This window comes from Pogoniulus pusillus, chromosome 9, assembly GCF_015220805.1.
Source record: "Pogoniulus pusillus isolate bPogPus1 chromosome 9, bPogPus1.pri, whole genome shotgun sequence".
Taxonomy (NCBI): domain Eukaryota; kingdom Metazoa; phylum Chordata; class Aves; order Piciformes; family Lybiidae; genus Pogoniulus; species Pogoniulus pusillus.
The window spans coordinates 29,647,065-29,670,726 of NC_087272.1; the positions used below are offsets into that span (position 1 = coordinate 29,647,065).

General features: G+C 45.3%; 1 protein-coding gene across 2 annotated transcripts in view; it reads left to right on the forward strand.

Moving 5' to 3' along the window:
- The first annotated feature begins 8,014 nt into the window (after positions 1 to 8,014).
- Positions 8,015 to 23,662, forward strand: part of TBC1D19 (TBC1 domain family member 19) — a 38,236-nt gene continuing 22,588 nt past the window's right edge. The window contains exons 1-5 of one of the 2 annotated variants that reach the window (XM_064149103.1): positions 8,015 to 8,158; positions 13,612 to 13,684; positions 14,414 to 14,459; positions 17,299 to 17,374; positions 22,784 to 22,858. In XM_064149103.1, the coding sequence (XP_064005173.1) occupies positions 8,060 to 8,158; positions 13,612 to 13,684; positions 14,414 to 14,459; positions 17,299 to 17,374; positions 22,784 to 22,858 (369 nt within the window). In that variant the 5' untranslated portion in view covers positions 8,015 to 8,059. Of the gene's footprint in view, positions 8,159 to 12,021; positions 12,077 to 13,611; positions 13,685 to 14,413; positions 14,460 to 17,298; positions 17,375 to 22,783; positions 22,859 to 23,662 lie in introns of those variants that run through there. The other variant, XM_064149104.1, reaches the window with a different exon arrangement.

Here is a 23,662-nt window from a genome sequence, read left to right on the forward strand (position 1 = left end):
GGATGGGGCCTCAACTGCCTCCCTGGGCAACCCATTCCAGGCTCTCACCACTCTCATGCTGAACAACTTCCTCCTCATGCTCAGACTGAACCTACCCATCTCCAGCTTTGCTCCATTCCCCCTTGTCCTGTCACTCCCTGATATCCTGAAAAGTCCCTGCCCATTTTTTTTTAGACCCCTTCAGATACTGAAAGGCCACAAGAAGGTCACCTCCTCTTCTCCAGATTGAACAGTCCCAACTCTTTCAGTCTGTCCTCATAGGAGAGCTGCTCCAGCCCTCTGATCATCCCAGTGGCCCTTCTCTGGACGCGCTCCAGCATGTTCTCTTTGCATCCTGGAGTGCTGTCACAGGTACAAGGCTGCCCAGGAACTGGATGTGGGAACTGTCAGATGGAACTTCTTGGCAAACTGAGAGAGGAGGGTGAGGCCCACAGTGATTACAAATACTCTGATTTACTTCATCTCTTGTGCTAAATGGAGTATACTGGGAGGATTCCATAGCATTTCCACAGAGAATGATTTCAAGCCGTTGCTGAAACACTGCAAATAACACATTGCAGAGTTTGAACACAGCTGGGATGGGAAAGGATGGTGTTGCTGGTCTGAATGCCACACTCCCTTCAGCAAACACTTTGAGTAACAACTGCTGCAGTCAGCTTGGGCCGTTTGCCTGTGTTTATACAAGCTTACATTGTGCAGGGAGTTAATGTGACTGAGAACATCCCAGTTCTAAATTCATTTTCATTGTTTAGATTTCACTTACATTGCAGAACTGTTTTAAAGCCATCAGGGAGAAGGCTCAGCTCACAAAAGAAGGGAGAAACACAAGCTCAAGGACAAGCTCTGCTCTGAATGATCTCAGCTCACTTTTTGATAGAGCCAGGCTCAGGAAGCTGGGATGCCCCCAGATACCCAGGGCCTCATAAACCAGACATATCCCAAGCTGGATCTCTGGGATGTGATCCTTGCATGCAGAGCTCTGTGACCCACTGTCCATTCTGTTCTATCTGACACTAGAAAATGTGCAACTGATGAGGATGATTCCTTTCCATAATGTTGTGTGTCATCCTCTTACGTCTGTAGTCTCATGCATCTGGTCTGATCCTTTCTGTGATCAGCTGCACTGGTGTTCAGCATGCTCTCTACAGTAAGAGCAGTGCAAGACAGGCTGTGGCTGCTGTGACCCTTTTTCATAGAATCATAGAATCAACCAGGTTGGAAGAGACCTCCAAGATCATCCAGTCCAACCTATCACCCAGCCCTATTCAGTCAACTAGACCATGGCACTAAGTGCCTCAGCCAGGCTTTTCTTGAACACCCCCAGGGATGGTGACTCCACCACCTCCCTGGGCAACCCATTCCAATGGCAAATCACTCTCTCTTTTTGGGTACCTCATTTCTTCTCAGTGTTCTCCTTTTATTCTAGTGCAATCCTGCACTGTGGGGAAAGCTAATAAATTGAAGTAGGAAAAGTATTCCAGTTGAGACCATGAGAGATCAGAGACAACTGATACTCCACTTTTACAAGTTGCTGGAGAGAGTAAAGGTTTGTTTAACACTTGTGGCGATGCGCTCGTGAAATGCTCCCACTCTCACTCTGGGTTTAAAACCAGCAGTTCCAGAAGTATAATCTTGCTCAAATCATAATCTTACAGAGGTTTTTCTCTCTTTGAAGTTTATTTACATTTCAGCTAGCAAGCCAGGAGTGTCAGATGCTATTTTCTACTTTGTAAAGACAGACCTCCCCAAAGCCTTCACTTAATTCTTAATAGCTGGTCATAAAAGTTGCTATTAGCAGCCAGATGGGAATGCTCTGGCAGAATAATAAGTAAACCATTATTTATTTCATTAGCTTTTAAACAGAGTCGTTTCAGAGTGGAATATCTTGCTCACAAGGCCTTATATAGAGAAAGCTGGGAATCTGATATGGGATTCTGTGGGAAATATCCAAACCAATTCTAAGAAAAGTCAGCTGATGATACAAACTGCTACACACATTTTGACTTCCTCTTTTAAGTAGGCAGTAGGTCATATCAAATATTGTCTGACCTAAAATGATAGGAAACTTGTTTTTCTGGTAGTTGACTGGCTAGGGCTGGGTGCTAGGTTGGCCTGGATGATCTTGGAGGTCTCTTCCAACCTGGTTGATTCTATGATTCTATTCTATGATATGATACTAAATATCCAAGGGCTTCGGGATGTAATGCTGTCTGAAAACAAACTCAGAGTGCTGACTGATATTTCTCTGATGATGTCCAGCTTACTTATCCAGAGAGCTGTAAATCTGTGTTGTAAAAGAGTACAGGGGTAGAGAAACAAAGCAGGGGGGGTTCCTCCCTTACACTTCTCCCTTCCTCCTGTTCATTACATAGTGACCTGTTCAGTTAGTGATGTGACAACAGCCTCTGCTCTGCTCCTTCCCCTCTGCACCCACACAAATGCTCCCTCAGCTATCATCCTTCCTGTCTGGGTGCACTTTCTCCTCTTTCAAGCCAATTTAACCAAAAGTGTGCTGAGTGTTCATCCCTTAGGCCACGCAGATGAGCTGTGCTCAGGACCCTCTCAGCAGGGTTGTTGTGCTAGTCTGAAGCTAGCTACAATGTTTTGCTGAGAAGAATTAGATTACAGGCTGTGAAAAGGAAACAATGGTGATGGCTACTTCACTCATAGGCTTGCTGAGATGTATAAGAACATGAACATAAATAACAGTCGCTGTCTGGGCTTTGGGCTGAACTTCTCTCTCTAACCTAACCTGCTGTCTGTGTGACTAATCCACCTGCTTCCTAAGCCCCCTGGCCGACCCTCAAAACTACCTTAAACATAAGGCAAGATCTGGGGTAAGGTAGAGGAGTGGGAGGAAGATGGAAGGGGGATTGTGAGCCCCTCCTGGGGACTCAGGTTTCTAGGAGGGCTGTTGTGTTTCTGTATTACTTTTAACTTGTATATTTCTGTATATATTGTAAATATTTGCTTGTGCATTGTGCTAAGCTGTAAATGTAAAGCTTCATTCAATTTCCAGAGCTGCTGAGTCTAGCCTGGGTGATTTCCCAAGTGCGTGTGGGGTGGGGAACACCCAAACCATCACAGCTGCCACCTCCAGCTCTAAAGAGAAAACACGTGGTGAGGTCTCAATGACTTGTGCTTCTTAGATAAAGGGATGGAAGCCAGCAGCACCTGGCTGCAGAGAGGGATTTGCTAATCAATATTTAATTTTTCTGAAAGCATATGACAAACAAGGAAACCAGCTGGCCTACTAACCCTTCATATTGAAAATAAAGAGATTAGAATTAGACATAGAGTAGAAAATAATAGATTGGAATAGAACATAATAGAAAAAAAAAATAGAAAAAGAATTGATCTACAAACCTTAACCAGAAGAATAGAATCATAGAACCAACCAGGTTGGAAGAGACCTCCAATATCATCCAGTCCAACCTAGCACCCAGCCCTATCCAATCAACCAGACCATGGCACCAAGTGCCTCATCCAGTCTTTTCCTGAACACCTCCAGGGATGGTGCCTCCACCACCTCCCTGGGCAGCCCATTCCAATGCCAATCACTCTCTCTGCCAACAACTTCCTCCTAATATCCAGCCTAGACCTACCCAGGCACAACTTGAGACTGTGTCCCCTTGTTCTGTTGCTGGTTGCCTGGGAGAAGAGGCCACCCCCCAGCTGGCTACAGTGTCCCTTCAGGTAGTTGCAGACAGCAATGAGGTCACCCCCGAGCCTCCTCTTCTCCAGGCTAAACAACCCCAGCTCCCTCAGCCTCTCCTCATAGGGTTTGTGCTCCAGGCCCTTCACCAGCTTTGTTGCCCTTCTCTGGACATGCTCCAGCACCTCAACATCTCTCGTAATAAAAGAATAATAATTTAAAAAAAGAATAAAAAAATAAAAGAATAAAAAAAAAGGTCTCAAGCAGATACCCAGGTAGGGATCCTTCTTCTGTCACTGAAGTTTGTGGGTTTTCTTAATGATACAGGAGAGGAAGGCTGGGCTTTAAGACACTAAATAACATACTCAAGGTAACCTGCTGGTTGTTGAAAACTTGCAACACACACACACTGGCATGACTCTGTAATAAATTGTGTCTGAAGAGAAGTCAAACAGCCTGCCTTAAAATATTTATTACAGCTTCCATAGGAGAAAAATTCCCCTGCTGAAACAAATGTGATAGGGGATCAAGAAGCTATTTCAGTGGGCTAATGCTCAACACTGCACAGCACACACAGAGAAAAGCTGAGGGTCTGGTATTTTTAAATAGTAGATATAGAACTCCCCCACATGCATTTGTTAGCTAATTATTTTTAAGGGAATAATAATAATATTATTCTAGTAATACTCCAGGATAATCCAGGGAGTCAATGTCTGGCTCTCTAATTCATCCATTTATTCATGAGAATATATTGCTCCTCGTAAAGGAGATGTTTTCTGTGCTGATAAGTGAAGAGACATCATCTAAGCTTCCTACATTCTTCAGATTGCATCAGTGGTGTTTGGGGGAGGGAGGGGGGGGATCTCATTACTCCACAAGAGCTGACTATATTAAATAAAGCATTGAAACTTGACAAAATAGCACTGTCATTCTGGGGGGAAGTAATTTGAATGAAGCTTGAAACCGATGAGAGTGAGTCACTGAAAGCAATGTCTTTTTGTCCCACCTTTCTGTTATCAGCTCCAAGCAACAGATCGTGGTGCTGGCTGCACAAGGGAACCAGTGGATGTTATAAAGGTGAGCTTGCAGGACTGGCCCACAGCTGAGATTAAATTTAGTATACATTAGTCTAACAAAGAGTGAGAAGAAATGAATATGATAACAACAGGCACCAGTACAGGCTGGGGGCCGCCCTGCTGGAAAGCAGCTCCATGGAGAAAGACCTCTGAATCCTGGTGGACAGCAAGTTCTGCACGGGAGAGCAATGTGCCCTTGTGGCCAAGAGAGCCAATGCCATCCTGGGATGCATCAAGAAAAGTGTGTCCTGCAGGTCTAGGGAGGTTCTTCTCCCCCTCTACTCTGCCCTAGTGAGACCACACCTAGAATACTGTGTCCCCACAGACAGGGACCTGCTGGAGAGAGTCCAGTGGAGAGCCATGAGGATGACTGGGGAACTTGAGCATCTGCCCTATGGAGAGAGACTGAGAGCCCTGGGGCTGTTTAGTCTGGAGAAGAGAAGACTGAGAGGAGATCTCGCCAGTGTATAAATGTCTGTGGCATGGGTGTCAAGTAGAGAGGGGCAATCTCTTTTTGGTGACAGCAACTAGACAAGGAGCAACAAAGTGGACCATAGAAGGTTTCATCTCAACATGAGGAGAAACTTCTTTGCAGTGAGGGTGACAGAGCTCTGGAATAGGCTTCCCAGAGAGGTTGTGGAGTCTCCTTCTCTGGAGACTTTCTAAACCTGCCTGGATGTGTTCCTGTGCAAACTACCCTAGGGGATCCTGCCTTGGCAGAGGGGTTGGAGTCATGATCTCTGGAAGTCCTTTCCAACCTCTAAGGTTCTGGGATTCCATGATCCTCTGAAAGAACCTGCTGGGACAAGATATCCAAGGAAAAGCTCTTGAACCTGATGCTTTAGTTCACAAGAGAAGTTCTACTAACAGCCTGAGATGGAGGACCAGGATCATGGACTTTCAACCCTCATGAGTTAAACTGGTTCCAAAGGGAGAAAGAAGAAATGAAGGTCTGGACAGGAGTAGCTTTTTTGATTCAAAACAACAACAAAAATGCAGTTTATCTGACAGTGGATCAAATCATCCTGTTCTCCTGTCTGAAGGAATTTGGAGGTCTTGGGAGTGGAAAGAATGTGTGTGGGGGTTGCTTGGGTTTTTTTTCCCCTTTATTGAACTGCTGGGTTTTTGTTGACTTTCTTCAGCCATGACCCTGTCATGCAGAGCAGCTGCCTCCTCTGGTGATACCTGCAGGCAGTCCTGGTTTTCATTAGGTCAATGGATGTGGCGGCATGGAAAAAGTCAGGATTCCAGACACCCAGTGCATCCTTTGGACGTTTTTCTTTCTTTACTGACTGCATTTACACTTCAGGAAATAACCTTATCTTCAGCATAATTTGGAAGCATTTTGTCTCACATGGCCTTAAAGATGACAGTGTGATGTACTGGTTGTTTCATATCCTCTCCTCTTCTCCAGTAAAACACAGCAGAGGAAAGAGTGGGAGAATAGAGGTGAAGTACCTCAGGTACTGACTATGAAATTTTTACCTTGCCAAATTCTTGATGCCTTCCAGACCTGCAGTAAAAGGCCTTTGGGACAGCAGTCTCAGGTACAGGTAAGTGCAGTAACCTGCCATGAAGTGCAGTGAAGGAAGGTAGAGCACTCTGAAGCACTGCAGCTGTAATGGAAGTGGAATACAATGGGCAAGAGAACTGTGTTCAAGCTGCAGGACTGAAATGAAGAGATGGAAGGACTATTGAAAAGACAAGGAAACTCCCAAAACAATGACAACTGCACCAGCTCTTCTGGCAAAACCAGCAAGCTGCCTCTGGTGTGTCACACTGGACATCATAACCCCGCTCCGTGCTGCCTGTGATGCAGTTGCTTGCAACTGAAAAGTGAATCACAATGAAAAAGCAGCAACTGTCCAACACTCATTGCATGAAACCTGTGGGGTGACAGCAGGGGGACAGGCTAAGGAGCTGGTTGTGATCCCTGCCACTGCCAGTGGTCTTTTTTAACAATGACCCTTGATTTCTCCAGCTGCTATGCAGTGAGCTCCTTGTAAGGGAACAGAAAAGATGCAGGCACTTCAGCAGCCTTCTTGGCTGGATATGGTAAGGGCTGACAGCTCTCAGAGGGAGCATTGTCTTTTCATAATGCCTTGCCCTTTAGCTTTGAGTGGCATTTACAAGCAGCAAGCTTTCCGATCCGTCCTGGAAACATAACTGACCAGGGACAAACCCAGTGCACAGGCTGGAAACAGCCCAGGGGAGCCAGGAACGGAGTGCCAGGGGTGCACACGCAGAGGGTGACAGGCAAAGGCAGGCTCTGAGCAGAGGTAGTCAGTGCAGGGAATTGCTCATCTGCAGCTGGCAAAGCTTTTTCTCCTGTTTTAGAGTCATAGAACCATAGAATCAACCAGGCTGGAAGAGACCTCCAAGATCATCCAGTCCAACCTAGCACCCAGCCCTAGCCAGTCAACTAGACCATGGCACTGAGTGCCTCATCCAGGCTTTTCTTGAACACCTCCAGGGACGGTGCGTTTGCAGACCTGCAAAGGCCCATGCACCTGCTGTGTTGTGTACCCACATCCCGCAGCAGCAGTGGGACTCGCTCCTCCGCCCGGCAAGGCGGCCTGGCTCCGGCCGCGCAGCGCGCCCCGCCACGGGGCTGAGCGCCCTGCCCGCAGGTCGGACGCCCTGCTGCGCTGCTGCCGAGCAGCCTCTCGGTGCCCGCATGTCCGGCAATCCCCATCAACAGCGCGCTCTGCAGGCGCCATCTCTGTGGCAGTCCACAGGGTCTCTCGAAAACTGGGCAAGAAAAAGGGGCTGAGGAGGATGCCAGCCAAGGGGGCAGAGCCTCCTCTCACAGTTGCTATGTCAAGCAGGCAGTGAGCTGCAGAGCTTAGAGCCATGCTCTGGTTCTTTGCATATGCTTTAGCAGGCAAAGCTCTTGCACTGACAGGTGATCCTGCTCGGTAAGCCCCAAACCAAAGGAGAAGAGGAGAGCAATGACACCTTGCAAGCCTTTATTGAGGAAACACATTTTCACCGAACCGTCAGGCAACTCTTACCCAGCCCAGGCTGGCCTGCAGACTGCAGGAAACCTGCCAGGTTGCAGGGCGTAGGCGGCAGCTGAAGACACCGCGAGGGTATCAGCCGGACGCTGAGGACACCGTGGGGCCGCCCGGGCTGAAGCGCAGAGGGCTGGCGGGGACAAGCCGTACAGCAGCAGGTCCCCGTGGCAGCCCGGAACCTTTCTGCGCGGCTCGCTTCCCGCCCGGCCCGCGCTCGGGTGGCTGCACGCGCTCCGCGGTTGCCAGGTAACGCTGGGCGGGTCCGGCGGTGAAAGCGCTCCGGTGTTGGGGCCGCTCCGGGCAGCGCCGCGATGCTGGACCCGGACAGTGGGCTGTCCCTCACCATAGCGCGGATCGTGCAGCGGCTGCAGGCCTCCAGCCTCCATTCCCAGCTGGAGCGACAGGCCCGGGTGAGCCCCGAGCCGGCCTGTGTCCCCGGGCCCGCTTCCCCCCCACGCTCCCCTCCCCGCCGCTTTGTTCCTGGCCCAGCCGGTGCGGCCTCCGTTCGGAGCAGGGGCCCGGGGCCTCCCCCGCGCTCCCGCCCCGTTCGTCGGGGCTGAAGAGCGGTCTGGTTGGTGTCTTGGCAGTACTGACAGATTCTGCTCCTGGGACTGAAAGCTTTCTCGGTGGCTATGAAGACTGTCCTCTTGAAATCTCACAGCTTCAAACAGTTCCTAGAATTGATCGCTTTGTCTTCTTAATCTCTAATTTGGAAGTCTTTAAATACTGTCCCTTGCCTGCCTCCCCTGAGAAAGCGAGGATTTGGTGAAAGGAAGCGAACAGAAATGTAAAGAGACACATGGAAGCAGGTTTTCGTGTCTGGGTAAACAGTTGGCTGTTGTATGCTTAGTAACTTGTCTGCACTTGGCAGCCAGACTGGTATGTTTCAGCTGAGATGCATTTAGAGTGGTTCAGGTTACAATTAACTCATGGCCATAATAACAGGGTAGTGGAGCTATGACAATTCTTGTGTGGTAGTGGAATATTTTGGGTTTGGTTTTATTTGGGCTTGTTTATTTTTGCAAGCAGTGCTTAGAATTGCACACCTTTTAAGTTTTGCTTGGGTTTAGGATAGAATGTCTATGATATGCCTTTGTTTTGGTTTAGTTTGTACATGAAACCCAGGTTTCTCTTCTCTGTATCCTCAAAGCTCTCTGCAGCAAGTGACATCACCACATGCCTTTCCTGTTTGTTTTTGAGTTGGCTGGTTTGATCTCTTAACTGCTTTTTTCAGTGTCTGTGTCTGCTTTGCTGATACTGAGTGACTGCTCTCTAAATGTGTGAGTAGGCAAATGTGCATGACTCGGAGTGGGCTGAAATTACGAGGGCATATATGTTGGGTTCTGCTAAGTGCTGGAGTGTTGGACATCCCAAAGAGACCTATACAATAAATAAAACCAAGCCAAAGCTCTTCTGCTAGCTTTGTAGAACACTGCCACACATGTTTCTTGGAGAAGGGAAAAAAAAAAGGTATAGGTCAGAAGATTATTCTGGCCCTGTGAAAGTGGTAAGATGGGAGAAAATAAACAGGGCAGCAGTTATTCAGATTGTTTCTTAGGGCAGATGTTTTGAAGGGTTTGTAACAGGACTAAATCCGAGCTCTAGTTCAGTGCAGTGATCTGACTGAGTGGAAAGGGTGAAGATCTTAACTAGAGGGTTTCTGGACATAAAGATGCATCTTTTGGAGCCAGTAGTTTCAATTGATGAGGCCAAATGTGCATCCTTGTCAAGAATCTGTTCTTGGTGTTTGTTTTTGATTGGCTTTGCATGTACTTCTGTTCTTTCATGTGCAGCATAGACTTGTTTCATTTATAAGCTTGTGTGGCTGTTGCTGTACTGTGCAGCTGCAGAGGCCCTGCCAGAGAGATCCTTGGCTTTATCCATTCCTCAGCAGCTGGAGAGAATTCTGAAGGTTTCTGATTTTTGCTGCTCTTAGTATTAAATTACTGCTTGGTTCCTGTCCTGTTATGTGGAATATTTCATAAAATCAGAGAATGGTTTGGGTTGGAAGGGATCTTCAAGATCATCTGATGCCAGCCTCCTTGTATGGGCATGGTTGCCTTCTACTAGGCCAGCTTGCTCAAGGCCCCAGCCAACCTGTCTTTGAACACTGCCAGGCTTGGGGGCTCCGTAGCTTCTCTGGACAACCTGCTCCAGTGCCTTATCACCCTCATGGGCAAGATTTATTTCTGTTGTCTCATCTCAATCCAGCTTCTTCTATTTTAAATCCATTATCCTTTGTCCCGTCGCTCCATGCAAAGGTCCCTCTCCAGCTCTCCTGGAGCCCTCTTCAAAATGTGGAAGGCTACTAGAAGGTCTTCCTGGAGCCTTCTTTCTCCAGGCTGAACAACCCAAACTTCCTCTTCACAGCAGAGGCGCTCCAGCTCTCAGGCCTCTTTGTGGCCTCTTCTGGACTTGCTCTAAAATTTCCCGTGTCTCTCTTTTGTTGGGGGCTCTTGTGTTGGACATAGAACTGCAAGCGAGGTCTCACCAGAGCAGAGTAGAAGGAGAGAATCACCTCCCTTGACCTACTATTAGCAAGAACTGTATTTCCTAAGTGAGTCTCTTCTTTCAATGTCTGGGAAGTTTCCTTCCCAGTGAATAGGACCTTGGTGCAAACCTAATATCTGGTGTTATTTGTGGGAGCTGACAGAGCAGCCCTGTGGATATGAACTGATCACAGTCACTCTAGGCTTCTTTGTCACTGTGAGCCCAAGCTGATGTCATGGGCTGTGACACAGCCTCTGTGAAATGAGTTTGAAGTGGACGCCAAATGATTTGCTCTCAGCTTTAGCTCTGGGGACTCCAAGATAATCATGTTTTGCCCTTGCCTCCAGTAGAGGCTAGGCCATCTGCTTGTTAGTGATGACTGGAAAATCAAACTTATGCTGATTTTGGTATATTGATAATGTGCCTGCAGTTATCATAGAAAGGTTAATGCAGGAAAGAGTGCACATGTGCCTGGCGTTTGCTGTGGGGGTTCTTCTAAACATATTTTGCAGAGTGTATGAAGGGAAAGGATAAAAAAGTGCCACTATATTAGCTAGCAGCTTTTCAACAGGAGGAATTGCTGGTGGGCTTCAGAGGAGACATCTGAGCTCAGTTTCTCAGGCACAGCTTAGACTGTGTGAGTTTGCAGCAACATTTGTTTGCTCTTGTCCTAATTTTTCCCTTTCTGCAATCTGAATGTTTTAAAGAGATAAATTAGAGATGTTTAGATGTGCTAGGATATGTCCTGATCAGAATGGCCATCCAAAGGAGAGGCCTCTGCTGTCACTTTTGGAGCAGACCTGTGACTAGTACCAGAAATGTTTAACAAAAATATTGACCAAACTGGGAAAGAGGGGTCCTTATGAGACTTCAGATGATGGAAGGAAGGAGAGGAGCTTGCTTTGGGGAGCACTGGGAACGTTGCAGCTAAGGTATTGCCTGGCTGCATCCTTCTGAAGGGAGTACAGAAACATCTTAGAGTGTTTTTTATGGCTTGCAGGGTATCTGAGGATATAATTTTTCTTCAACAGTTAAAAAAAAAACCCTTGATACTAATCTCTGCTTAAGTAAAAGATCAAATTAAGAAGGATAATGTTTCTGTGAAATGTTGTATTTATTTAATAAAAGTTAGCAAATAAACACAGGCTCCTGAGTCACAGATAATTAATGACTCATTTTCCTGCTTTGTATTTAACAAAGGTTTGCTATCACCTCCCGACAGAGCCTGTAGTTTACTTTAAGTGTTTAAGCAGCAGCAGCCCCACTTCACAGTCCAGTGAATTTTCAGTGGAGTACAGTTGTGTGCAGGTTGAACAGTATGGAGTTCAAAAGCAATGTAAGCTTGACCCACAGATTAATTTTAGCGATGCTGTTTTACCTTCTGTGTGTTTAGTTTATTTGCCGCTCTAATTTGACATACAAACGTAGAAAACCTCAAACATCACCGTTGTGTTATTTAAAATGTCTTGGTGTATTTTGCAGCAGATAACATTTGAAACTGTCTGTTTCTGTGTGGGGCTGGTTGTAGCTCTGTTTCAGCTGCTAGATTATCTGTACTTGTAGAAAAGAAACCCTCACTTTCCCCCTCAATGTGATGATTGTAGAAAGGTTGGAAAATGGTCAGTGTAAGCAGGGATTTACACTTGCTTAAATTAGTTATGCCTAGAATGCTTTCTCTTACTGCCACAGAAGTGCATAAACCAAAGTCACTGAAATGTGTAGGATTTGAAGAGCTTAGAGACTGTTTATCTTGAAAATTAAGTGGGTTTTTTTGTTTTAACAAGCTGGCTTAATCCTGGTAAAATCTGGTCATGGCAGGATGGAGCTCACCAGGAAGGGTGAATATTTGTTAGTTCCCATTAAATTTTCTGAAGTTGGACTATATTGGAAGTGTGTTTAGTGTATTTTGGGAAATAATAGCAATAAAACCTCAAAGCCTGGTGCACCTGTGGACAATCACAATGAGCAGTAATCAAGCTCTGACAAGGGACTTGTGTATCTAGAGGGGCTTGGAAGAGAGATTGTGATGGGTAGCCTGTAAAAATATTTAGACTGTGTGAAGTTGTTTACAGAGCTGTTTGCAGCAGGATAAAGATATATGTTCACCTGATGCAGCTCCACATTGCAGTGCAGTTGGAACACTGCTCTGCAGTGTTTATTCTTGTTGAGAAAGGAGATAGTTTAGCCCAGGATTTATGCTGGAACACTTTGTGCTGTGGATCCTTCTCTCTGCACCGTGGTGTTGGTCCTCCTGCTGTTCTCCTGGAGGGCTTCTCTCTCCTCCTGCATGGGCAGTACTGTTCAGTCATAGTGACTGCTTGCCCTTCCCAAATTTAGATGCTGTTTTGCGCATAGGTTTGTTTCTATGCTCAGATCCCCTGTAGATCACTTTACCACACCCAGCAGCTCCTGCCGCCTAGCCAGCCCTATGCAGCCCCTTTGCTTACTTTCAGCCAGAGCAGTGCTGAGTGCCTGCATTTCTTCTTTCCTGACATTCAAGCACTGAAACAATCACTTACTGTGCGGATTGCCTAGATCTCAGCAGGATGCCTCTCCAAAGACGATATGCATAAAGATTGCTAGTGGTACCTTAGCCACCTTCCAGAAGGCTTGACAAAACTCTGAAAGCTCCCAAACTATGCTTCCTTCTGTACAGCTGAAGGCTAAAGAATGCCAACCAGTGCTGTAGTGCTAGCTTGTTTTGTGAAGGACCATCTTGCGGTGGATTGCTTCTTGATTTTTTGAGAAGCTAGCAGATGAACGTGGCCACCCAGCTCCCGACCCCCAGAGCGCTAGCCATGAGAATATGCCCAGTGGCACTTCGATGAACAGTGATTTGTTACTGCTTGTTGATCTGCTGCATTGCTCCTTCTCTCCTGCCAGGGCTCTCTGCTGGCCTGGCTGAGCCCCTGAATGGTCTGACTTTTGCTCTGCTCTGGCTGTGCCTCTGTGCTCTCAGGGGTTGTACCCGCAGTTCTCCCTCCTTACAACACTGGGTACTTTACTGCGAAGGGAAGTTGCTTCTTCCCCAGACTGTGTGTCGTGAGAGCCTGCGGCTCTGCCTGGCCCTATGTTGCCTTTGGTTGTGCAGGAAATGAACTCTGCAGTACCAATCTCACTAAGGTGGTTTTTGCCCAATGAACTAGCCAGAAATTCTGCCAGTTTAAACTGCAGCAGTGCTTTGGATTGAAACTTGACTTCGGGAGCACACTTTGCATCCTACCAAACACTGCAGTTAACATTGTCAAGTTACGAAGCAATTAGCTTTTTGTGTATCCTTAAGCACTTTTGTTTCTTGTTTTAAAACTTAATCTACTTTTTTTTCAGCGCTTAGTTGCTGCTTATATATTAACCGATTTATTTTCCATACTAGGTCAGCCTACACAAACCAGAAATTAAACTTGAATCTCTGAAAGAAGATATTAAGGATTTTCTGAAGACATCAGGTTTGTACCACTCTAGGGGACCCTCATGAGCAGCGAGGACATGTGTGATGGACCTGGCAGGGAGTGGTTTGTGCAGCTTGAGATCTTGTCATGGAGGGTGGCCAGAAGCAGACATTCAGTTACTCCAGACTGTTAAATGAGACGGAGTAAACTAAAAATGACAACGCTCTTGGGTTCTAGCAGCAGTTTGGAAACCATACTCTGCAACGGAGTGATTTTATCATTTTGTAACAGACCAGTGACTTCAGTGAGAGCTCAGAGTAATACAAAGGTTTAGTCATTTCTGAAAAGGGAAATGAGCAGCCATGGAAGGGCTCCTGAACATTTTACCTTCAAGTTACATTGCCGCTGGAAGCTGTTGTGTGAAGGTCTGGGGAAAAGTGAGAGGAGATTTATAATAATCAGGAACACTTAGTATTTGTAGCTGTTTAAATAATGTGTTGGCTTTGCAAAACCAGCATAGCATTACTTAACCAAAAATGTGGTGTGATTATGTGGGCAGTAGATGGAAGTAAAAGGATATTCAGCCTTCATGTAGGATTCCACTTGCAGTTTGTTCTGTCTTAATTAGGTTAAGCTCTCTTCATCTCCTGTCTGTATGGCAGCTAAGCAGGCACTGAGACAGGACAGAAAGCTCTAGTAACTGCAGAGTGGCCTTGGGTTCATCTTCCTTTAGCATCATTCCTAAAGTTCTCTTCTCTATGTTTGTTTGCTTTTTTATTTTAACAGGCTGGGAGAAGAAGCTTCAGAATGCTGTTTACAGTGAGCTCAATGTGTGAGTTTCAGTGTCTTTATTTAATCACTTCTAATGCCATGATTTTCTTCTATGGGTTCATTTGTGTATCTACTGATACCTGCAGGATCTCTCACACCAAAAGTGGCTGCTTCGTTTCTGCTTTTAAAGTGCCATTATTTCCTTTGTATCCAAGAGAAAATACTGCACTTGAGCCCATTGTAAAGACAAGGTGAAGCAGACATCGCCCATTTTTTTCAGTTACTTCGTTGGGTTTTGTTGTTTGACTCCCAAAGATACCAACAGCCACAATACAAATCTTGTGGAGCTGAGATAGTTGCTGCAAATGAAGTTTAATTATTCAGACGTTTTTGGCATCACTGCAGATATTTGTTGTGTTAATGAAGAAAAAGATATCTTTAGAATCATAGAATCAACCAGGTTGGAAGAGACCTCCAAGATCATCCAGTCCAACCTATCAGCCAGACCTATCCAGTCAACTAGACCATGGCACTAAGTGCCTCATCCAGGCTTTTCTTCAACACCTCCAGGGATGGTGACTCCACCACCTCCCTGGGCAGCCCATTCCAATGCCAATCACTCTCTCTGTGGAGAACTTCCTCCTAACATCCAGCCTATACCTACCCTGGCACAACTTGAGACTGTGTCCCCTTGTTCTATTGCTGGTTACCTGGGAGAAGCAGCCACCCCCTACCTGGCTACAATGTGCTTTCAGGTAGTTGTAGACAGTAATAAGATCACCCCTGAGCCTCCTCTTCTCCAGGCTAAACAACCCCAGCTCCCTCAGCCTCTCCTCATAGGGTTTGTGTTCCAGGCCCTTCACCAGCTTTACTGCCCTTCTCTAGACACGTTCCAGCACCTCAACATCTTTCTTGAATTGAGGAGCCCAGAACTGGACACAGTACTCAAGGTGTGGCCTGACCAGTGCTGAGTACAGGGGAAGAATAACCTCCTTTGTCCTGCTGGCCACACTGTTCCTGATGCAGGCCAGGATGCCATTGGCTCTCTTAGCCACCTGGGCACACTGCTGGTTCATCTTCAGCCTACCATCTACCAGTACCCCCAGGTCCCTTTCCTCCTAGCTGCTCTCCAGCCACTGAGTCCCCAGCCTATAGCGCTGCTTGGGGTTGTTGTGGCCAAAGTGCAGAACCCTGCACTTGGCCTTGTTCAATCTCATCCCATTGGCTTCTGCCCACCCACCCAGCCTGGCCAGGTCCCTCTGCAGGGCTCTCCTACCTTCCAACAGATCAACACCTGCTCCTAGCTTGGTGTCATCTGCAAACTTACTGATGCTGGACTCAATCCCCTCGTCCAGGTCATCAATAAAGATATTGAACAGGACTGGGCCCAGCACTGATCCCTGGGGAACACCACTAGTGACTGGCTGCCAACTGGATGTGGCACCATTCACCACCACTCTCTGAGCTCTGCCATCCAGCCAGTTCTTGATCCAGCACAGAGTGAATCTGTCCAAACCATTAAGCTATTGGTTCTTTAGACTAGATTGGTACAAATGATGCTTGGAGTATGGTTGTAAACAGACTGAAATATGTGAAATTCCCTTTTTTATTATCATTCAGTGAAGTTATTATCATTCAGACACCTGAGAAACATGAGTTACCTTTCCATTCTGGCAAAGCGGAGAGGTGACTTTCACAATAGCTGCAGCCAGGAATGAGCCAAGTGGGTGCAAATCTTTGTTTTCGGTTCAATAAGTTATTGGAGTTAGCAGTTTGGACTTCTGGGGCTCAGCAGTGTGAGGGATCCTTCAGTGCAGTGCTGTATCCATTTGTAAGAAGCCATCTTTACTCTGTCCTTCAAGGGGAAATACTGACCTGTCTTCTGGACTGCTGCTTATGGCATCTTGGAGCTCACAGAAATAAGCTGCAAAATAGTGACACGAGTCCTGGGAAACTGAAATGGCCTAAGAATACTATGATGTCATGAGCATGGTGGGAAAATCAAGCAGCAGCATAGCTGGAATCTGTCAGTATTGATTCTGTTTGACACAAAGTATGGAGTTGTCCAGAACAAACCAGCAGCAAGTACAAAAATTACTTCAGCAGTTGAAAATGGAAAACAATTTGGGGAGTGCTGCCCAAAATCATGTGATGGGAACTGACTGGATGCATTCAAACAGATGAAAATTCAGGCGGAATGTGGGAGAAGCTTTGTGTAAATTTTGTGTCTTGAAAGACATTTGAGATGGTTAAAGTGAAGCTGGATAAAATATTTGGCAATCATTGGAAATCATCTGCACAACTGGGAGAGAAATCAACAGTTTGTTTTGGGGGTTGTAATTGGTTTTGTTCCAGCTTTTATATTTTGGCATAATACAGTTTATGAATGGTTATTCAACTTGGCTTAGGTCAGCACCACAGGGTTCTAATTACTTTGGACATGTGCATGTTTGGTGTTGATTTTTAAAGGGAAATCATCCCCAGAAAAGTATTGTCTGTTGAAAAAGTGTCTTGGGTAATAATGATGACATGATGTGAAGAGGATGTACTTCTAAACCCCTTTATTTCTTCATAGACTTACTTGATTTTATTTTGCCAACATGACATGCTGAGGGAGCAGTATTTATGTAGTAAGAAGAACTGATGTTGAGTGTTTTGGATCCTTATCTCTCTCTAGGTCTCTATATCTGTAGTTAAATCTTTATAGAGGTATTCTGTGTCCATAGGAAAGGCTGAGGAAGGAATGCTTATAAAAACAACGTTTTTTGTTAGTGTTGTCAGCATACATTGTGACTTTGCTAGTGCTCTTGTGAGCAAAGGTGTGCTTAGGTGTACAAATACAGGATTAATGAAGCAAAATCAAATCCCGAGCATTTAAAATCTACTCTGCTTTCTTTAAGGTTTCCTTCACCCTGCCACCCTGCAGCACCGCCTGAGAACATGAAAGAGCCATTGGCTTACATGAGGAAAGCACAGGTTGGTTGTGAACCGTGTTAACAGTTTCTCTCAGATCTGTGATGAGGCTTACCACAAGGGTAGTGGAACAGGTTGCCCAGGGAGGTGGTTGAGACCCACATCACTGGAGAGTCAAGGTGAGGCTCCACAGGGTTCTGGGCAACATGATCTAGTTGAGGATGTCCCTGCTTTGTGCAGAAGGAGGTTGGACTAGATGACCTTTGGAGGTCCCTTCCAACCCAGACCATTCTATGATTCTTTTGAGGATGTACTCTAATGCTGCTAGGCAGTTTTCAGGCTCTGTACCTTAGGAGATACACAAACTTTGTTACATTAACCATAAATGTGTGTGTGTGACATTTGCCATGCATACACACCAGGCTGCTCAAGCCATTCTCCAGCCAGCAAAGCTGCAGGATATAGTGGCAGATAAGTGGATATTGTAGAATAGAGACAATGTGAAATGTGTCAAGGAGAAGGATTTGGTTTTCTTGGGGAGAAGTATTACTCTAGAGCATTGCACTGAGGGGTAAAAACACTGCTTGGAAGCAGGCAGACAGCTTTGCAGTGAAAGAGAACAGGCTGCAGAGACAGCAAGATCTGCAGAAAAGAGCAATAGATTTAGTGCTTAGAAACGGGAAAGGAAAATGAAAAGTACAGAGCTAAGGAGCTTAAGGCATATTGAGGGAGAATAAGAGAAACTGGACTATGAAAGATTAAATTATTTTTGGTGTCAGGGAAAAAAATAGTTTTGCTTCATTGGTTTTATATTTTCACCAATAAATACCATTTGAAATAAATATTAAAATATCTACCAAAAAAGTTAAAAAAACCTTTCAGAATTGGATCTAACCAAACTGTCTGAGGTAAGGAGAGCAGTGTGCTTAACTCAGCCATGCCTGGGAATACATTGCAGTGTTCTTTAGCCAGGCAGTCAGTAAATTGTGTTACTTTTTCATCATGTTGTTGCTGATTTTGGTAAGTCTCAGCATGCAGTCCTGGGTTGCAGTCTTTAGCAGTCAAGGACAATTGTATTCAACGAGTTTTCTTCTGTGGCATGAAATGTAATGCCACAATTATTGATGTAATGTCACAATTTACTGCCTGAAAACAACTACTCTCTCCAGTTTGCTAAAGTGAAGCTGCAGAGAGGTGCAGCTCCCTCTGGAACAATTTACTGGGTTATTGTTTTAGAGAAGTGTGCACAGTGCTTAGGATAACCACTGTGCTTAGCTCCCACGTGGAAAAGTCTGGTCTTCCAGTAGTTTAAGAATGAGTAGAAGTCCTGTCTTTGTTAGCACCAAAATGTCATAGCCATAGGCTGGGAAAATCTTCACGAGGATGCTTATGGGCAATTCATCAGTTTAGGAGAACTAGAAAATTGGAAAAGGTTTAGCCACAAAGTGGCTTTGCCCTACTAATAAATAGTCAGCCTGGAGCCCTAGGAAAAGTCTGTTCTACTTATGGTCCCAGAGTAGAATTCAGAGATAGTCCCTGGCTCCTTTGTGGCAGTGTTGGAACTGCTTGGTGTCTCAACAGCTGTTGAAAGGCTTTTAGATCTTCCTAGGCTCTAGCAGGGTGCTGGGAAAGAGGCAGACAATCTCTGACCTGATACTAGTTCCTCTTGGACTCCAGACTTGGCACCAAAGTTTACAGAGGATGTCTTGCAGATGAGCAGAGAGCACAGTGTCAGTGTCGCTTCTTGCCACATTGTGAAGCACTTAATGCCTTCTCCTGGTAAACTTGAGGCACTACTTTCCAAGTAGTTCAAGCCCAAAACATGAGGGTTAAGCTGGTCTGAAGCATGAGGCAGAGCAGAACACGTTGTCCAAGATGAGAGCAGTGAGGCAGAGCATGTCTGAGCAGAGTAGTGAGGCAGAAGCAGCATAATTTAGCTCTATTTAGATTATTTGCCCAAGTGTAATGGCTCTTTTGGCCACAGATTTACCAATCACAATGGCATTTGCAAACCTGACCACGTTGGGTGAAAACAGGGCTTGCTTACCCTTCTTTGGGCAAGACACAAGTGCATAAACACCTGGGGGTACAGTTTATCACTTTGGGAGGGGACATAATGGCCCAAGCCTTTGTTTTCCTCCTGCCCTTGATTCCCCCATCAGCAGAAGGGTGGAGCAAGCCGGGACATGGTTTTGGCTAACGCCTTCCAGGATAGCCTCCTTCCAATCCTTCCTTGCAATGCAACACTGCAGTAATGATATGAGTTCTTTTCATGGAGAAGTACTGATTAGTGGTGATATTTATTACTCTTTCACAGGGCATTAGCATTCTATTTGCTCAATTCACTGAGGTGCCTGTGAGCATTTGATCATTTGATTTTCAACATAAATCCCACATTTGTTGCTGCAGGAAATAGGTCCCTAAATAAAGAATCATGATCAAATCAGATGAATCACTGCTAACTTTTATTTTGCTGGTCTTCTTGATTAAAGAGCAACAAGCCATGTAAAAATCTGACAAAGTCAGGGTTTTGAGGATTCCATTCATTTATTTAAAGTGTTTGGGAGCAGCTAAATGCAAATATGCAGCTTGCCAATACCTTTGGCAAGAGAAAAGCAGAAACCATTCGTTTGTGTTCAGAAAACTAGTTAATGCTTTGAAAGTAGAAGTCTGCTTTTGTTTTATTTGTAGGTAGGTTGTTAGGGGGTTTTGTTTGTTTTAGTTTGGTGGTTTTTTTTCACTTCATTTGTCTTTTAGCATCACAAGATTTGGAAAAGTATATTTGGGTGCTACCAACAAAATTTGTCCTGGTGGGAAAATGTTTTCTGTACAAGTCACACTCTCATTTTTATTCTGCACAGCCCCTGTTTAAGATGTTACCTCCATTCTCATGAGCTTGTTGATTTTTTTCATTATCTTTTTCCATCTTAATTAATTTTGCTCTGGGAAGGAGAGTGATACTTTCTGAAAATTCTGATAACTGTTATTGGAATTACTTTGAATCAGTAATTAAAACTATATTAGTATTTTCCTGGCGTAGATACTAAAATGTTCATAGTGAACCGTTTTTCTCCTCAAATTGATTCTGTTTTCTAGTGTAGATGTCAGGGTGAAGTTTTTATGCTGTATTCTCTTTACTACTACAAAAGGACAGCAGGTTTTAGGGAAGGACAGAGCATTAACAGCAAGGAGCATTTGTGGTGTCAATCATTCTGATACTGCCACGGAGCTGTCTTTGATTGTGCCAGGTATAGATTTTACAGAGTTCACAGCAAACCAAGCACTGTAAATCTCAACAGCAACTCTGAGCATGGTAGCACCATAGCAGAGAAATGTGCACTGCTGTGTCTTAGTCCATGCAGGCCCATTCCTTGTTTGTAGCTCTAGGCTAGGAGCTTGTTTTGGGGCTTTGACAGAAATGTAAAACAAGTTAGGTGGGTAAGAAATGGTGTCTATCACCCAGTTGCAAAGCATGAGGAATAAGAGATGAAGGGAGCTGTCAATTCTGTTGGACTAGCTCTGCTTGGATCCAGAAGCTCCTTTTCTCCAAAGGGAGCAGGAAAGGTGCTACTTGCCAGAGCAAAGCCACATGAAGTTAACTTTCTGTCTTCAGGGGACTCTGAGATGCTCTGCTGGCTCTGGAGAACATAATGTAGGAGTGCAGCACAGGCTGGGATCTACCTCTCTGGGAAGCAGCCCTGTGGAAAGGGCCCCAGGGACACCAGGCTTAGTGTGAGTGAACATTGTGCTGCTGTGGCAAAGGCCCACATGTGCCAGTGCTGAAAGGGAGGATACCAAGAGGATGGAGACTCCCTTTTGACAAGCAGTCACATGGAGGAGACAGGAGGTGGTGGGTACAAGTTACTCCTGAGGAGATTCCCATTGGACACCAGGACAGTTCTTCACAGTGTAAGCAATCAGCCACTGGAATGATCTCCCAGGGAAGTGGTGGAGTCCCCAGCACTGGGCACATTGTCTGCTGGCTGGGGACAGGGCCAGCTTGTCTAGACTCTGGTTTTGCCAAGCAAGTTGGACCAGATGATCCTTCAGGTCCCTTCCAACCAGGTACCCTATGATTTTTATGACTAATCTTGATGATTTCACTTTGTTGTTCAAACTGTTACCAACACCTCTTTGTTCCCACTTTTAACCCTGTTTGGCTAAGGGCCTTTGGGTCTTTCACTTTTCACTTCTTCCAGCAGCTGTCCTGCTCCCGTCAGCCAAGGAGGGTGCTGTAAATGCTCTGCATGACTCCTCCACAAGGGAGCAACCAGTCTGTGGAATGGGATTGTGTAACTGCAGCCTTTGGAAGGCAGAGTACAGTTAAATAAAACATTTACAGGATGTTATTAAAAATACTGCAATTTGGAAAAGATTCCTTGTGGTCAAAACTGGGATCTACTTGGATTTTTGCAGGAGAAGCTGAAGGGATAACTTGGCAAGAAGATATTTCTGGTGTGAGATGGCTGTTTTGTTTCATGGGTAGTCAGGAGAGGATCTTGGATGTGGCAGCTGAAATGAAACAACTGCACATAAGATAGAGTTTTAATTTTTTTAACAGAACATTTAGATATCTGCCCTTCCCCTCCTTTGCTTCCTGTCTAATATAAGCTGTAGCCTCTCTTGGACAGAACTTTTAAGTTTGAGGAAAATGTGGTTAGGAAGTAACTAGCTGTTGTAGAATCTGTGTGTAAAGCAAATCACAGATAATAAATAGAGCTCAATGTCATTAAGAGGAATCTTTGCATATGTTTGCTTGGGGCCTGACGCACCACCCACAGAAAACTAAATGAAATCTAAGCCCCACAGTTGTGCTGTGATCACGTAGGCAGAGCCCTCAGTCAGTTGGCAACTCAGTCCTGGTTGGCATGAACTTCAGAGGCATTAGCCATGGCTCCATGGGATAAGGTTGAAGTCTAATGCAATATTGGGAAGGATCCAATTGCTCTTTAAGCTGTCCACTTGCTACTGAGCTGTTGTCTGTTTCTGCTTTGCTCTTTGAGAGAATCATTTCCTGAGCATAATTTTAGAACTTTTTTGGGTGTGACCATTTCAGGTCACAAAGTGGACGAGGAGTTCTCAGTCTTACAAAATTGTTTGATAATGTTCTTAAATATTGATATCTAAATTTGACTCAAGGGTCTTTTTCCAACCCAAATGATTCTGTAGGGAAGCTGGATCATTAGGTATGTGACACGAGTCAGTAGTTGCAAAAGAGAAGCTTTTTGGAGAAATGTGAACAACTGATTTTTCTGGCTGTTTGTTGTGAGATAAGTGATGAAATCCATTGCTGCTCTTGTTTCCATTTAAACAAGCACATAAGCATTCCCTGAATGTGTTCCCAGGTATCACCAGTCAGTGACTCTTGCTGTCTTTTCTTGGCTGTGGCTGTAAAAAGGTGCTTGTCACTCTGTGAGGAATGCAAATGAGGAGAATGAAATTCCATTTAATCCATTTTTGGGTGTCTTTTAGGGGAGCTGGGAGAAACGCATCCTGAAGAGTCTCAACAGCATGTGCACAGAGCTCAGCATCCCACTGGCACAGAAGGTAAGCTGTTGTCACCTCTCTGCTGCCAAACGTTTTAGAATTGAGCCTTGTCTTGCACATTGGTGATGCACTGTTCATTTCACATGGGATTATCAAGAGCTGCAAGGTCAGCATCCAAATAACATTGATGCAGGATAATTCTCAGGGATAGTGGCAGTGTGTATGTTGGCTCGGCTGGGGAGAGGAGGAAGTCTGTACGCAGATCTTCGTCTCTGCTCTGGCAGTGCTTACCTTCCTGAGGGAGCAGGGTACTGGAGAGTTCACTGCTGCACTCATTACTGTTAGAGGGCATTTTTATTCCACAGTCTCAGCTGTAAGCTCCTGGCTGCACATCTTGCATGCAGTGCAGATGTGCTTTGTGATGGACAAAGTTGGGGTTGGGCTGGTGCTCCAGGAGGGAAATGCTGCTACCCTGACACTCCTGTGTGACATTTATTCTGCTCTGCTTTGTAATTTAGAGGCTGTCATTGTAAAGATCATGGAACTAGGGAATGCTGTTAGGATGTTTTGATCTTTATTTTTCTGCTTTTGCATTTCTCTGATGGGCAGCAGAATCTTATGATTGATCATCAGAGACAAAGGATGAGGCTCTGTTTGCTTTTCAGGACTACTCTGTCAGGGGCAGGAATTTGATGATAAAAACTAGCTCAAAACCCAGCAGTAAATCGTCAGTAATATTAAAATGGTTACTTATTGGCCTAAAAATCCATTAGTAAACACTTGAAACTAGTTAAAGGTCTCCTCTTTCCCTTGACCTGGAACTTTCTACAGTGAAATTCACCTTCAAGGTGGGGATAATTGGTC